The sequence below is a fragment of the Schistocerca cancellata genome, chromosome 8 (genome assembly GCF_023864275.1).
Source record: "Schistocerca cancellata isolate TAMUIC-IGC-003103 chromosome 8, iqSchCanc2.1, whole genome shotgun sequence".
Lineage (NCBI taxonomy): Eukaryota > Metazoa > Arthropoda > Insecta > Orthoptera > Acrididae > Schistocerca > Schistocerca cancellata.
In genome coordinates this window covers 279,845,696-279,863,695 of record NC_064633.1, presented here as the reverse complement: position 1 = coordinate 279,863,695, position 18,000 = coordinate 279,845,696, and the positions used below count along the sequence as shown (strand labels likewise).

General features: G+C 42.7%; 1 protein-coding gene across 1 annotated transcript in view; it reads left to right on the top strand.

Moving 5' to 3' along the window:
- LOC126095513 (regulator of hypoxia-inducible factor 1-like) overlaps positions 1–18,000 on the top strand; it is a 250,030-nt gene that overhangs the window by 78,080 nt on the left and 153,950 nt on the right. Inside the window, exon 6 of the mRNA XM_049910298.1 lies at positions 17,390–17,583. Within this exon, the coding sequence (XP_049766255.1) occupies positions 17,390–17,583 (194 nt within the window). The remainder of the gene's footprint in view (positions 1–17,389; positions 17,584–18,000) is intronic.

Genomic DNA, 18,000 nt, shown 5'->3' with positions numbered 1-18,000 from the left:
CACAGCAATGCTCCAGAATAGGGCGGACAAGCGTGCTGTATGCACTCTCTTTAGTAGACCTGTTGCACGTTCTAAGTGTTCTGCCAATCCATCGCAGTCTTTGGTTTACTCTACCCACAACATTATCTACCTGATCGTTACCATTTAGATTATTTGTAATTGAAATTCCTAAGTATTTAGTTGAATATTTGTTCAGATTTGTGTGGCTTAACGCGTAATTGAAATTTGCGGATTTCTTTTAGTACTCATTGGAATTACTTCACTCTTTCCTTTACTCAAGGTCAATTGCCATTTTTGCACCATACAGATATCTTATCTAAATCATTTTGCAATTCGTTTTGGTCATCTGATGACTTTACAAGACGGTAAATGATAACACCATCTGCAAAAAATCTGAGAGGAATATTCAGATTGTCTCCTATGTCGTTAATATAGATCAGGAACAATAGGGGGTCTATAACACTTCCTTGGCGAATGCCGGATATTACTTCTGTTTTACTCGATGACTTTCCGTCTACTACTAAAAACTGTGACCTTTCTGACAGGAAATCACGAATCCAGTCGCACAACTGAGGCGATATTCCATAGGCACGCGGTTTGGTTAGAAGACGCTTGTGAGGAACGGTGTCGAAAGGCTTTTGGAAATCTAAAAATATGGAATCAATTTGACATCCCCTGTCGATAACACTTATTACTTCATGAGTATAAAGAACTACTTGTGTTTCACAAGAACGGTATTTTCTGAAACCGGGCTGACTATGTGTGAATAAATCGTTTTCTTCGAGGTACTTCATAATGTTAGAATACAGTATATGTTCCAAAACCCTACTGCAAATCGACGTTAATGATATAGGCTTGTAATTCAGCGGATTACACCTATTTCCTTTTTTTTTGGGTATTGGTGTGACTTGAGCAATTTTCCAGTCTTTAGGTACTGATCTTTCTGTGAGCGAGCTGTTGTATATAACCGATAAATATGGAGCTATTGTATCAGCACACTCTGAAAGGATCCTGACTGGTATACAATGTGGACTGGAGGCCTTGCCTTTATTAAGTGACTTAAGCAGCTTCGTTACTCCGAGGATATCTACTACTATGTTTCTCATCTTGGCAGTTGTTCTTGATTGGAATTCAGGAATATTTACTTCGTCTTCTTTGGTGAAGGAGTTTCTGAAAACCGTGTTTAATAACTCTGATTCAGTGGCACTGTCATCAGTGACTTCATCGTTGTTGTCGCGCAGTGAAGGTACTGATTGCGTCTTGCCACTGGTGTGCTTTATGTATGACCAGAATCTCTTTGGGTTTTCTGCCAGATTCCGATACAGAGTTTCGCTGTGGAAATTATTAAAAGCATCTCGCATTGAAGTACGCGCTACATTTCGAACTTCTGCAAAACTTTGCCAATCTTGGGGAATTTGCGCTCTTTTAAATTTGGCATGCTTTTTTCATTCCCTCTGCAACAGTGATCTGACCCGTTTTGTGTACCATGGGGGATCAGATCCATCATTTATTAATTTATGTGGTATATATCTCTTAACTGACGTCGTTACTATCTCTCTGGAATCATTCCACATCTTTTCTATGCTTACATGATCAGATCGGAAGGAGTGAAGACTGTCTCTTAAAAAGGCGTTAAGAGCATTTTTATCAGTTTTTTTTTTAGTATATGGACTTTGCGTTTCTTTTTGATGGTTGTGAGCGTTACGGTATTCAGTCTAGTAGCAACTGCCTTGTGGTCGCTAATTCCTGTGTTCGTCACGATACTCCCTATTTGTTCAGGATTATTTGTTGCTAAGAGGTCATGTATGTATTCACAACCATTTACACTTCGAGTGGGCTGATGAACTAATTGTTCAAAATAATTTTCTGAGAAAGCATTCAGTACAATTTCTGATGACGTTTTATGCCTGCCGCCTGCTTTAAACGTATAATTTTTCCAGCATAACGAGGGTAGATTGAAGTCACCACCGACTATAATTGTATGAATGGGGTACCTATTTGAAATGAGACTCTAGCTTTCTTTGAAATGTTCAGCAACAATATCTTCTAAGTAGGGGTGTCGGTAAAAAGATACAATGAATAGTTTAGTCCGATTGCCAAGTATAACCTTTACCCAGACTATTTCGCAGGAATTATCTACTTCAATTTCACTGCAAGGTAAACTACTTCTGATAGCAATAAATACTCCACCACCAACTGTATTTAATCTATCCTTTCTGAACACTGTTAGGCCGTTTGAAAAAGCTGTGAACAAAGAGCCACAAACTCAGTTCGCATCTGTACACAGCTATCACAGTTCCTATCCATTACTGAAGTCGCTCCTGTCTGAAGCACGTAAAAAAATAACAAACGAACGGTGTACTCGGCAAATTAACAGCAGGAACGCGAAGTGCTCTCTCACTGTTGGTCTAAGCGACACTGAGCGACACTAACTAAAACAAACACAAGCCTGTACGATAGGAGGACCGATACGAGGGTCGATAGCAACGGCGGTACAGTACGCTACTCTGTTATTAAAATAAAGGATTGTGCCTAGTAAGCACTCGAACATGGAAGAAATTACAAAAATAAACTAGTAACTACACAGATAACTGAAAATAAGTCGCTCCTGTTGGAAGCTTGTAAAAACATATAACAAATGAACGGTGTGTTCTCCTTATTAGCAGCAGGAACTCGAGGTGCTCTGTCACTGACGGTCCAACCGACAGTACAAGAATGGTGACGTCTTAAGAACACAAAAGCATCAACAGTGTCTTCATTTCTTCGTTTTCCTTCATTCCTTAGTTGCTTTAAAATTCATAGAAATGTGTTCTCTCTATGCAACTAAATGAAATACTTTTGCTATAAACGTTTCGCTTCTTTTATTTGTGAAGCGTCTTCAGTGGTCTATAATACCTGCTTCTTTTTAAACGTATAATAAATGTATTCTGCAGTAGTTACAATATGTTACTATGTTACATTTTGACACGTTTTACTCTTGTTTTTCAGATTATAATAAACTTTTGTAGCACAAATATCGTAATGTTAAATTATCGTTTGGTGTTACTTATGATTTGCACTGTTATTAGTCAATTTTAGTCCATATGTGTGCTCCTGGAGATGGGTTCATTCGATCCTTATGCTCAAACTAGCCGATTTCGAGCGTTTCTTCACCCACATTTATTCTAAAACAAGAAAAGTGCAAAGGATGTGTTACAATAAATGTGGGTGAAGAAACGCTGTAAATCGAGCAGTTGGAGCATAAGGATCGAATGAACACATCTCCAGGACCACACAAATCAACTAAAATTGACTAACAAATTAACTAACAGGAACTAAATGACGCCAGCTCATTGACTAAGTGATATGCTAATACCAGCTTATCTACTCTGTCAAGCAGAAACGCTCTCATAGTCTTCTTGACTGATTTATTAACTTCCGTAATCATAGCTGCTATAATGACATCATGATCGCTTATCGCCGACCGGGGTGGCCGAGCGGTTCTAGGCGCTGCAGTCTGGAACCGCGCGACCGCTACTGTCGCAGGTTCGAATCCTGCCTCGGGCATGGATGTGTGTGATGTCCTTAGGTTAGTTAGTTTTAAGTAGTTCTAAGTTCTAGGGGACAGATGACCTCAGCAGTTAAGTCCCATAGTGTTCACAGCCATTTGACCCATTTGATCGCTTATCCCCGTTTCTATACTGACACTGTCGATAAGGTCCGGTCCATTTGTAGCTACATTGGGATTAGCCTGCCGAGCAAGTTGCTGAAGACAACTTTCAGAAAACATGTTCAAAAGTATTTCGCATGAGTGTCTGTCTGTTCCCCCACAATGAATCCATAGACATCCCAGTCTATATTCGGCAGGTTAAAATCGCCTCCAAGTAGTATTGCACGTATGGTCGCTGCAAACCAGTCGTTCCAATTGAAGTCAAAATTTCTGCTGCAGTGTATGAAAACAATATCCTCCGACTCATAGTCAATGGTTTTGCAGAGACTCACTCCACAGGATGATAGGGCCCGACTTCATCGTGCTAGCAGTGTGGGTCGGTATCTGACAGGACGTGGGATCCGAAGACTGTATTGTCCAGCATGTTCACCAGATATAAATTGCTTGGAGCATGCATGGAGCTTGCTCAAAAGAGAGATTTTTCGTTGTCAACATCCTCCATTAACGATTCAAGTTTTCAGGAACGCTACCGTCGAGGACTGGGACAATATACGAGGATGAGCCAAATGAAAACCTTAAATTGTCAATAACAAATCGAAATTTCGCGCCGTTATCCTGTAAGTTGGGAAGCATGCTACAAACAGTGTGCAGAATGGCCTGTAGTTGGCAGCATAGTGCAGATGCACACATACCGTCGCAGTATCAGTATAAAGATGGCCGCCCCACTTGCGACTTGCACCAGGGAAGAACAGCGTTCTGTTATTCGGTTTTTGCGTAGTGAAGGTGTGAAACCTATTGAAATTCATCGAAGAATGAAGGTTCAGTACTGTATGCATGTTCGTCACAGCAGCAAGAATACGAATGGAGTAGGAAGTTCGCAAATGGTGTGACTTCAGTGGGAGATGCTCCTCGTCCAGGTCAGGCACAACGAGTTGTGACTCCACAGAACATTGCAGCAGTTGAAGCCATAGTGAAGGAAAACCGCCGAGGGACACTGAATGACACTAAAGCATGTTTACAGATTAGTCATGGGTCAGCACACCACATTGTGCATGATGTGCTCCAGTTTCACAAAGTGTCTGCAAGATGGGTCCCACGGCAGCTGACTCCTGAAATGAGAGAATGACGTGTTGATGCTTGTGAAGAACTTCTTCGGCGCTTAGAACGAGGTGATGGCTTCCTTGCAAGAATCGTTATTGGGGACGAAACCTGGGTTCACTTCCACCAACCGGAAACGAAGAGAGCGAGCAAGGAATGGCGCCATTCCTCATCACCAAAACCAAAGACGTTTCGAACAGAACTGTCAGCAGGGAAGGTTATGTTGACTCTCTTTTGGGACGAAAAAGGCGTCATTTTGGAGCATTACATGCCTAGAGGGACCATTGTCACCAGTGCATCATACACAGATCTCCTAAAAAATCATCTGCGGGCTGCAATCAAATCAAAGCGACGTGGATTTCTGTCAGCAGGTGTCCTTTTGCAACATGACAATGCAAGGCTTCACACTGCCGGTACAACAGTTGCAACAATCACAGACCTGCCTTTTGAGTGTCTTCCTCATCCACCAACCTCACCATACCTTGCCCCCAAGTGATTTCCATATATTTGGACCACTCAAAGACGCAATGGGAGAAAAGAAGTTGCGTTCTGATGAAGAGGTGCGCCACGCGGCGCATGAGTGGTTGCGCGGACTACCAAAAGATTTTTTTTTCCAAAGGAATCTATGCACTTTGTAAGCACTAGAGGACTTGTATTGAGCTTGGGGGAGATTATCTTGAAAAGTGATACAGCTTGTACCACTTCTGCACAGTAAATAATGTTTAAAAAATATTTAAGGTTTTCATTTGACTCACCCTCGTACACTGGTGTCCAAAATCAAAGCAACAACCTGCTATTTCCCCGATCTCTGTCTAAATCACGATATAATCATACAAACAGTCAACAAATGTCGTTACGATCGTGTCCTGCACGGAAAGTGGCATACCAACCAAAGGAAAATCACGCCAGTAATGACGTCAGGGTGACTATCAAAGCGGAGTAGTGTTTGCAGGATAGTCCCACATCCACAATCGCTGCGTACACAGTCACATGGCATGAAGAAGACGCCTAGAAGGAATAATGGAAGCAAGAGAGTCACTAACTGATATGGCCCGATGGCTTAATGTGAATCGTTCTGTTGTTTCTCGGATGAGGCGACAGTTTATAGAGGCCGAAACTGTATCCCGGAGACCAGGACATGGCCGCCTACGTGTGACCTCAGAAACAGTGGACCGTTATTTGGCTGTAAGGGCACAAAGGTTCTGCCGTATTACTGCAATGCAACTGACATCTGACTTCGCATCATCCCTTGGACGTCTTGTATCGAGGGAAACGGTGTACAGAAGGCTTCAGCAGAGTGGCCTTTATTGTCGGAGACCTGCTGTCTGTTTACCTCTGGCGTTCTTCACAGAAGGGAACGTCTGGAGTGGAGGTGTCAACATGCCACCTGGACGGTCGAACGGAGGGCCAATGTTGTTTTCACATATGAGTCCCGATTTGATCTGGAGAGTGATACTCGACGGATTCGCATCTGGAGGGAACGTGGAAGACAATTTAGGTACCCAGACTTTGTGGAAAAGTGACTGATATCAACGAGGATCCATAATGGTGTTGGCAGGGATTATGTTGATCGCTCGAACACCTCTCCATGAAATTGTACGGGTGAATCAGCAAGATTTAACTTCTGCCAGATATCTTGAGGATATCTTGGGGTCTCATGCGCGGTTGTTGAAGGTGCTGTGGGCTCAGACTTTGTACTAATGGACTATAATGCTCAACCTCATAGACGACAGGTGGTTGATGTTTTTGTGGAAAAGGAAGATATTGCACGCATAGGGGTGACCTGCTGGAACTCCCGGTTTGAATCCGGTAGAGCACGTCTGGGATGCACTAGGGAGACGGGTTGCATAATGTCAGCATCCACCAACCACTCTGCAAGACTTTCGAACTGCTTTGCGAGAAGAATGGACGTTATTGGCTCAACATGAGACTGATGACGTCCTTCACAGCATATCCCGTCCTTGTTAGGCCTGTACTGGTGCCAGAGGTTGTCACACCCCGTACTGAGCACATTAACGAGTTGTCAGGATGTGTGTGCAAATCAGTTAACTTGGGAAACAATGAAGAACATTTTTGTCTACCGTTATGCACGTTGCAGCTGATTACGTTCTGTATTCTTTACATTGCTTTTACTTTACTGTCACCTGTTTGTACTGTTTTGTGGCGAAATAAACGCAACCTTGCAAAATTTCTGTTTGTTGCTTTAATTTTGGACACCAGTGTATGTATTCAATGAGTTGGTACTGAGTTCAAGAGTGCCTGAGTGTCCCTGGAGGACCCACACGCTATTGAACAGTGCACTGAACGCAAAATGTTATGTTTTTTGATGTTGTGGGATACTGCAATGTCTCGTTTGTCCAAATAGCGTTTCTTTCTCATTTCGTAATCAGATCAAAGAGATCATATACACTCCTGGAAATTGAAATAAGAACACCGTGAATTCATTGTCCCAGGAAGGGGAAACTTTATTGACACATTCCTGGGGTCAGATACATCACATGATCACACTGACAGAACCACAGGCACATAGACACAGGCAACAGAGCATGCACAATGTCGGCACTAGTACAGTGTATATCCACCTTTCGCAGCAATGCAGGCTGCTATTCTCCCATGGAGACGATCGTAGAGATGCTGGATGTAGTCCTGTGGAACGGCTTGCCATGCCATTTCCACCTGGCGCCTCAGTTGGACCAGCGTTCGTGCTGGACGTGCAGACCGCGTGAGACGACGCTTCATCCAGTCCCAAACATGCTCAATGGGGGACAGATCCGGAGATCTTGCTGGCCAGGGTAGTTGACTTACACCTTCTAGAGCACGTTGGGTGGCACGGGATACATGCGGACGTGCATTGTCCTGTTGGAACAGCAAGTTCCCTTGCCGGTCTAGGAATGGTAGAACGATGGGTTCGATGACGGTTTGGATGTACCGTGCACTATTCAGTGTCCCCTCGACGATCACCAGTGGTGTACGGCCAGTGTAGGAGATCGCTCCCCACACCATGATGCCGGGTGTTGGCCCTGTGTGCCTCGGTCGTATGCAGTCCTGATTGTGGCGCTCACCTGCACGGCGCCAAACACGCATACGACCATCATTGGCACCAAGGCAGAAGCGACTCTCATCGCTGAAGACGACACGTCTCCATTCGTCCCTCCATTCACGCCTGTCGCGACACCACTGGAGGCGGGCTGCACGATGTTGGGGCGTGAGCGGAAGACGGCCTAACGGTGTGCGGGACCGTAGCCCAGCTTCATGGAGACGGCTGCGAATGGTCCTCGCCGATACCCCAGGAGCAACAGTGTCCCTAATTTGCTGGGAAGTGGCGGTGCGGTCCCCTACGGCACTGCGTAGGATCCTACGGTCTTGGCGTGCATCCGTGCGTCGCTGCGGTCCGGTCCCAGGTCGACGGGCACGTGCACCTTCCGCCGACCACTGGCGACAACATCGATGTACTGTGGAGACCTCACGCCCCACGTGTTGAGCAATCGGCGGTACGTCCACCCGGCCTCCCGCATGCCCACTATACGCCCTCGCTCAAAGTCCGTCAACTGCACATACGGTTCACGTCCACGCTGTCGCGGCATGCTACCAGTGTTAAAGACTGCGATGGAGCTCCGTATGCCACGGAAAACTGGCTGACACTGACGGCGGCGGTGCACAAATGCTGCGCAGCTAGCGCCATTCGGCGGCCAACACCGCGGTTCCTGGTGTGTCCGCTGTGCCGTGCGTGTGATCATTGCTTGTACAGCCCTCTCGCAGTGTCCGGAGCAAGTACGGTGGGTCTGACACACCGGTGTCAATGTGTTCTTTTTTCCATTTCCAGGAGTGTATGTAGTTTTCCTTTGAGTAATGTTCTGTATTATAAAAAATATCATTTCGGGATAGGAGAACCAGTTATATGCTTAACTTTTTCTGATGGGTGTATTTAACAATATTCTGCAGCTATACATAGGTTTCAAAAGGAAAATGAGTAAACCTAAGCAACTGAAGAATTATTACGCCATGAAGTTAATTATTTTCGATTTACGATTTAATTGAGCAAATCACGTTGAAGTATAGCGCAAACCCTGCATAATTATGTACTTCATTTTAACACTGTCAGCTTTAAAATCTGAAGAAAATAACACAAGGAAGTAGTGTTAATAATGCAATAGCGCTCCACTTCTCAATTAACGACACACTCATTCGTTTCATTCTTTTAAACAAAATTTGTGAATCGCAACATAAAGATGTTCAGAGCAAAGAGATCTCTGGCATAAGGTAGAAGCCAAAAATCGCGCACATTAACACAATGAAAAAAACATATTCCGAATGTCACAATAGTATTTCGCGAACTTTTTACTCAAGCTGCTGTTTAGTTCTTCTCGCTTAAGCGTTGGGCTGCTGTAGTGGCGGAGAGCGAGTGACAAACAACAAGTGGCTGCGAAATTTAAAAGCTTTACATCCAGAGGATCGTAAGTGCGTATTGCCAGAACTGCGTCCCAGACTTCCGAGCGGGATCGACTGGTGGGTCTAATTATCTTGCAAGTGTGCTTTTTCCCCTTTAAAATAGGTGGCCGAGTTGGTGGTATTTCATTGTTAGTCTGCGAATAATAACAAATTCTTTACTCGTGAACGACGAGTTGAGAAACCAGTGGTTGCTAGGAATTTGTTGCTGAATCGACCACAGCCATGGGAGCATGTATGAAGGAACAGATATTGTGATAATACTAATACTGAACACGTTTGTCTCATTAACCCTGTTGCGGGAATACAGATAAAACTGCGAGTACTAAGGGGTGTAGACATTGCGGCATATGGAAGTTTCGGTCGGTCCTCGAAGCGGGCGCGAATAGCCGAGACGGAATTCCCAACCCGACAACGTTTACGCACGATACATCTTGCCGAGCATCCACTTTGCCCCAGATGCGCCGCTGTCGACACAGACATGCGCCGTCTCATTTGTGGTACGGCTGCCGACTGCTGGCTCCTCACACGGCGCATGCTGGCATTGTTGCTGCGACGGACACCTCAGTCCGTAGAGCCCACCGAACTGATCCATCCCGACGTCATTTACTTCCCTGCTACTCGTCATAACGCCAGGGTGTGGGTTTGTCATACATTTTTAATGAGAGCTTAGCACGGTTGTTAGATTACAGGCATTATTTAACGAGTAACTACACGATTTTACGGCGCAAAGTGTCATATGGTATGCTCTTTGCGAATCACTTGGGACCGTTGTTTATGCGCCCTCCAGACCATTGGGGGGTATCAGGTATGAGCAGAGACTGAGAGATTGCACATGATGGACTGATGAGAGACATAAACGGTAATTATAGGGTGTTTCACCCTCGCTGAACGAGAAGACGACCAGGACACCCCGCCGTCTAGCTGGTGTGTACACCCCCGAGAAAAGAAAAATATAGAACGAAAAAAGAATTACCAATAAAAACACAAGAAAAAATGAACAACAAATAAAATACAGTATAATAAAGTATTGTACCCCTTCCTTCATCCTTTTCTTTTTTTAATAAAATGTTCTTGGGAGGAGCCTGAAGTGGTGGCGCACGACCTGTCCTAGTTAGCTTTAGAGTGAATGTGGCGGTGGCACTAGCTTTGTTTTTGTTTTTAGGCTAGATAGGTTTTTTGGGGGGGTGGGGGTAGTATGGGTGATAGGAGCCAACGCCTGAAGTGGAAGAGGTCTAAACACACACGCAAAAAACAGTAAAAAAAGACGGTTAAGGTGACTGCTCACCTTAAACGGGTTGTCATGGTTCGAGTCCCGGTCCGGCATAAATTTTCATGGGTCACCAACAAGCATGACTTCCACGCCTAGTTCACTTGACGTTAAGAATATTCGCAACTGTGACATAATTTGTTAATAATACTATGAAAATCAATGTATAGTAGGGGTATGTCAGTGAAAATTATACGCTGCAGTATTTTAGTCAGTCGATCTGCACGTTCGTTGCCCATAACACCATGTCCCGGTATCTAATGTACAGGAATCAGTTTATGCAGCCCCTTTGCTCTATTGACACTTCTCAATATATCGTGTGCCAAGGGATTTACAGCTTTTCCTTCGGCTGCTCTCGTAAGAGACTGTAGGACACTTTTTGAGTCAGAACATATTAGGACTTTGCCGACTTGAAAGCGACAATGTAATGAATAGCTTCATGAATGGCGTACAACTCCACTATTAATACCGAAGCTACTGTTGAATACTAGAAGGATTATCCCCAACCTGTTTGTCATCAGAAGAAGCGGCTCTTTGAGAGACATCCGTTTTAGAACCATCACGTACGATTTGTACCAGCCATGCCAGTTACAATCAGTGTAGAGGCTCTCAGTTAACACCAGGGTACTGATTCTTTAGTCAGGCTACCAGCGTACAAGGCACAATGGATTTTTGAAGAGATATCGCATGACTGACTCTACATGACGTCTGTGAAACTAACGGTAACACCTGGCATCGGACGTTTCAGGATTTCACTAAAGCCGTGCAGAATTAGCTGAGCGGTATAAAGCTTTGCAGTCATGGACTGTGCGGCTGGTCCCGGCGGAGGTTCGAGTCCTCCCTCGGGCATGGGTGTGTGTGTTTGTCCTTAAGATAATTTAGGTTAACTAATGTTTAAGCTTAGGGACTGATGATCTTAGCAGTTAAGTCCCATAAGATTAAAAAACAAAACAAAAAACCATTTCACTATATTATGTGGTTTTATTAGCGCGGATTTGGGTTGCTTCGTCCAGTATAACTTAAATCTGCATCTGATGTACTAAAAGAAGTCATTTACTACGTAATGCATGAATGATAGAGGTTATGACACTCGGCATGTGTCGGACAAATAATAGTTTTCGTCTCGTAGCGAGTGGAGGAAATGTCAGTTCCGCTTGCATGAGAGACTGGATGTCGATTTAATATAGCCTTTACAAATATGCAGAGCTGCTGCTTGTATCCAGAACCTTCAGTCGTGGCACAGAAGCGGAGTTTTAATTAACTGTTTGTACGTTTGTACAGATGTAAAAGGATCGTAGAAATTTAACACGAGTAGATGATAAAATAGTTTGGTTTATATTAGCAAGCAAACTGCTTCTGTGTCTACCCTGGGTCTAGTAACGGCACCTCTCAGACAACACTTCCATTACCGTCTCGAGAAACCCAGTTACGACAGCACAGAAACCTCGCTGTAGGTAGACCAAGGCACGGTTCTGCTCCTTGTGTTTGACATACGTCACAAAGGCGTCTTCATCCTGTAGAAAGGTGTCAGTTAAAGTATTCTTATACCAATCACCTCAGCATATGTATGTTAAAAGCTAACGTACTAAAAGGATCCCCTTGCGGCAAATCTTTACAGACGGTTCCTGGAAATCGGTTGTCCGTCCGTCGTGCTTGGTCTTAAGATCCTGTGGTGAGTAAATGCGATAACTAGTTGACCATTTTCGGTGGTATGCCTATATTACATAGATCTGTTATAATATATAAACATCAACGTTGCCGTACGTATCACTTTCATTTAGGAAGGTTGCAGACATATACAGATTGTCAGAGAAGTTCAATTGCACATTCTTAATAAAGACACTTAGTGACTATAATGTGCTGACATTTTTCAGGAAACCAAATATCCTATTTCGAAGAATTTTGTTATGTGCTACAAATCATAGTAATCTATTCTTGATCATCTTATTCATTATCACGCAGATACACGAGGTTAAAGATATTGGCCGGAAAGAGAGAATTGACACTGGATCTTTTCCCCTATTTGGGATATAGTATAACTCTGATAAGCTCCATTGCTCAGGAACAAATATGTTCTGAAAAGTCATATTTATTTTGTGGGAGATGTTAAAAATCATAGAGTACGAAAGTCTGTCTAGGCCTGGCGCTGTGTCTTTCTTCCTCAGACAATGTTGCAGTTCACATATACGGAAGCTGCATCCATTATTGACCTATAGTTAGGTACTTATTCTTGCTAAAAGATCGACAACTCAAGGATACTTCATGTCACATAGGCTGGTACTAACAGGTCTATCAATGACTGTGTGAAATTATTGCATGTCAGATTTATTCTAAATATCTTAATTGCATTCCCTCTTTTACCGATCGCATGATAACATTATGCATCCAAACACAGTTTCCGGTTGTTACATCTGTTGGTAGCCGACTTGCTCATGCCTGTGTTGTCAAGGACGGATCTGAAACTTGTATTCTTAGATTAAGTGTCTCTACCTTCAACATCGTCGTTTGATCTACAAGCATTAAAAGCTTCATTTAATTTTGTTTGATATCCCTTCCAGTTGGTATACTTACAGTTGATACCATCATCCCACGTGCATCCTAATGGACATGATTCATGTGCTATCAGAGAGATTTCAGTAAGATGCTGATTACTGCCGTGAGTGGCAATGAATGGTTTTCGTCAGCATTTTAAAGATAATGATGAAGACATTGGCGCACAGTCTATCAAGGATAGGCGTTTTCACCAAGTACCTAATCAAGTCAGTCGTTTAGTGTTTGGTAAATGTAAATGTCGTGTGACTAGGGCCTCTACTCGGGTAGACCGTTCGCCGGGTGCAAGTCTTTCGATTTGACGCCACTTCGGCGAGTTGCGCGACGATGGGGATGAAATGATGATGATTAAGACAACACAACATCCAGTCCCTGAGCGGAGAAAATCTCCGACCCAGCTGTGAATCGAACCCAGGCCCTTAGGAATGACAGTCTGTCGCGCTGACCATTCAGCTAGCGGGGGCGGACTTAGTGTTTAGTAAAACTAGATCTGATTGAGCGATGGAGATTGCTAGTTCATTTCCACTGGCTAATTTAATTGATCCTCCCACATGCGTCAGCATGCAATCAAGTCTCCTCTAAACGCAGATTTATGCGGTAGCTGGTTTGGATATATGTGGAAATACGGCTGCAGAATTTTGGGCATGAGGAGGACAGTGTATAGCCGTAACATTCGGAATGCTTTGTAAGTTCACTATGTCCAGCGACAAAGTATCTCTGAGAATACTATTTATCTCTATACGACAAGGTGTGCGTATTAAGTTTTTTTCCTCTGTAACCACAAACTCCGTGCCAACCATCTCCGTCCTTTCTCAATTTTTTTTAAGACGGTTGTGCTTCAGTTACGCATCGTTAGTTTGGCAAATTTCAGAATTGTTGCTGTACTGGCATGCAGTTCGCTCATAATAGCAATCAACCCCTTTCACTTGTGCCTAAGGCTCCTGGTGTTCCATTGTGGAATAGAGGAAGGAACATCCTTTCCGTTGTTCTGTAGCCAGTCGCTTGTTCTGACGATATTGTTATCATACCGAACTCCCCCGAATGGGACGCCGTGGTGGTAGAGCATTTGCCCGAGAAAGGCAAAGTCCCGAGTTCGAGCTCGGCCCGACACACAGTTTTAATCTGCCAGGAAGTTTCATATCAGCGCACACTCCGCTGCAGAGTGAAAATCTCATTTTGGAAACATCCCCCAGTCTGTGGCTAAGCCATGTCTCCGTAATATCCTTTCTTTCAGGGGTGCTAGTTCTGGAAGGTTCGCAGGAGAGCTTCTGTAAAGTTTGGAAGGTAGGAAACGAGGTACTGGCAGAAGTAAAGTTGTGAGGAGGGACCGTGAGTCGTGCTTGGGTAGCTCAGATGGCAGAGCACTTGCCCGCGAAAGGCAAAGTCTAGAGTTCGAGTCTCGGTCCGGCACACACTTTTAACCTGCCAGGAAGTTTCAGTTAATTTTTCCTTTACCTGCTGCATGTGCTGATTTTTGTTTACTTTCGAGATCGTCAATACACCAGACGCAAAACAACATTCTGAGTAAGAGGTGCGGTACTCTAATTTCATGCCAGATCTCTCTTTGCCTTGTTATGTGGAAACAGTTCGTAGTCAGAAGTATCAGGTGTTGTGCTAAGCAAGCAGATTAATGTACAGTGCACAGTTTAGGTAATCTCAAACGGTTATTTTTTTCTGAGCAGAGCAGTATTTTATTTTTGTGGATTTTTCAAGTCAGAAATTGTACATGCCACGTAACTTTCATAATGTGTTTCAGTATTGAGTTTCAGCTGATTAGTTTCCACTGAGTACACAACTGATTACTTTTGGCATTTAATTAGATTACTTTTCATTATTTAAAATTCCTTATTTTCACTAAGTTTAATGTTTTGTTATACGACATTGTTCACATTCGCGACACAGGGCCAACCAACAGTCAGTATTGCGCAGCAGTTGAATACGATATCTAAAGCATACGTTACACGAGGAGAAAGTTTTTGAAAAGGAATATTCACTATTTTCATTTATAGATGAATTGTTGTAGGAAGCTGACAATATGTATTTCAGATTATTTTCTTCATATGTGGCAATCTAATTCTAGTACCTTTCTTATCTCGGCGGTTCTGTATAGTCTTGTTTTCTAGATGGCAAAGCAATATAAGTTCTGCTGTTATATAGTCTGACATTTTGGTTTCTGGAAAGCCTTAAATCACATGTCCACCAATCTGATTGAAAATTGTCTATCTAACGTTGTAAGGCCAGGACAACTGTTCTCAAATTATCATATCACGGTCTATGTAAACCCGTGTGCTTCTTTGGCAATAACATAGAAATTAAACAAATTTTTTACAGATAGACACCGATGTGCTCTGTCATAGAATAAGGGTCCACTCCTTACCCCAATAATTTATTCTGGTGACGCTAACGCACTCACAGGGTATTTTTGCTCATGTCTGACGAATGTGAAAAGGAGTGGAGTGTCAAAACATTCATCATTAATCCAAATTAAATAGCATGTGCTTTCCAGCAAACGGTTCTATATCTTCTTATTTTCAAGAAGTGTTTGCTGTGAACATTCGCTCCCTTCTTGTAGTTTTGTTCCGTTTGTCATATTTTCGTTTAGTCTTTACTGGTTGATACACGAAACTTGTAAGTCTAATTGGATGTGAAAGTTAAGGCAGCCATTTTCGAAACGGTAATCGATCAGCGGGGAATGTCTACAACAAGTTACTTCTGCAAATAACTTATTCGTCCTTTTTCTTTCGTAAATATCGAATGTTTGCTGTAAAGTAGTGCAGCTCACACAGAACAGAGACAACAAGAAATACCATGCAATTTTGAACAAGACAGAGCAAATGGAAGTTATTTCTAAATTCAGTCGTCACTCCAATCGGACAATCCTCGTTCTTTAACCAGTTGGTTATCAGAGCAGTAACTATTTTGTGACTTACCTCAACAAATATGTGCTAACGAATGTGCTCGTACACGAAAGCAACAGAATCGCTTCTCTAAACAACAAACAGAAATGTTAACTATCGTTTTAAATATTACTAAAAGAAATCAAATGTAATAATTTGGGAAAAATTCAAATAATCGTTACAGGAATGGTTAACTGGTGAGCTTTCTCTATGACAGACAAAACTGCGTTACTTCGCAATAACATTTACTTGTAAAGGTAAAACTCATCAACTTCACAAATAAAAATTATAGGATTTCACTGTCTGCAGTAATTTAGAAATGTTTGTGCAAAATAATAATAATAATAAAATTCAAAGCAGCTACATGGCTGGAATACGGAGCACCAAGCAAGTAACAGAAAACCCTTTCAAAAATCAGTCACGAAATGAAAAAAAAACTTTGTTTTAGTCTGCCAGTGTTATTGCATTTAAATTATTTTGCTAGTAATTTAATAGCACTCTCGTTCAAAATCAAAATAATTTTCACTCTCTGCGATTGTTGTATTAAACAAAGTAACCTGATTCAGATGTTATTACAACAATATTTAGATCGTTTTCGAACAAAGCCAAACTGGCATAATTTTTAAATATGTTTCTTTCTTTTGTTGACCGATTAGATATTCATTATTGCCACTCGGCCACATCACAGTAGGAAAGGTGCAATGTGCCAGTCTAGTAGCAACAACAAGATTTATGTCAAGATTACGGAGTTAGAATTTTACATGAGTAGCGTTATTATTCAGTTAGTAGTTCTCAATTAAGTTCACTGTGTACACCTTACAAAAGTTCTTAGCTAATCCGACATGAAGAGTCTTACATGTTGTCGATGCTAAGGGTATGACAGTGTCTGCGTCTACGACAATGGTGTAGTAGCTCCAGTTGTTACGAGAACTCCCTGGTCAAGTGCAGAGGATATCGGGACAGGCTCTTTATGTTATCTGGAGCGTATTTCGTCTTCCCACGCACGCCGTTCCCACTCTTTATAGCAGTAGAGGGTAAATTGTCCTACTTCTCGTCTTGCACGAAGTACACATCCCCGCGCTTTACCGTGGCTAGAACAGGAATTCTGAGCAATCACACACATGCCTAACAAGGCAACACTCAGAGGCGTTCCTACTATCTCAGTTGACTCTCTGACAAACATAAAAACATCTAAATTGTCGCTAATATTTCTCTACCCACATATTCCAGTCTAATAACAAATTATGGAAAAATAATAAACGTTGGTGCAGTTCGTTTTACAAAGTGCATATCAGACAAGAAAAACATTTTGTTTCAGTCTCAGGTGAAATTTCCAAATTACAGAAAAACAAATTCTTTTGCTTGTACAAAATTAGATGATCCTAAATAAAGTATTGAAAAAATATGAATTAGTGTTATAGTGTTATATTGTGATACTTCGGTAGTCATGATACACCAGCAGTTTCGCGTTTTCGGCAGCGTGGTGGCGCCGGGTCTTGGCTGCTTTCTCTGTGCGCGCCAACCTGCAGACACTGATGTCGACGGCTGCAGAAGCTGAAGATATCCCCGGTGTGCACCTAATGCGCTTCGTGAACATGCTGGCCCTGCTCCTTTTTCACAAGTCCGTGGCCGCCATGTTCGTGCCTCACGTCAACAGAACGGCCGCCGTTGAGGTGAGACCAAGTACCAAGTACCTTCTCCTCACAGTCCACCATCTTAACTACTTCTTAATTGAAGGAAATCATATTTATATTGAACCACAGGCTGATGATAAAACAGATAATCATTTTCTACCAGTTTCGATCGAAACAATCATCATCAGGAAGTAAAAATATTGTAGCAGGTAACACGGTATCATTCTTACCGTAGGGTTAATAAAACTGTATTATACGAAGTCATCCTGCGTCACTATTGGCAAGAGTAAACTACATTTGTACTACTAAGTAATCTTACTATGTTGCCCGTTAGTATTTTCCTGCCGCTATGTGGATGGCACTCTGCATACTAGAAATAGTCTGTGAACTGAGATTATTTACGTATGCGTTTATTTCGCTGGCTACCATCAGGGCATTTAGGCCCTGTCTTACACT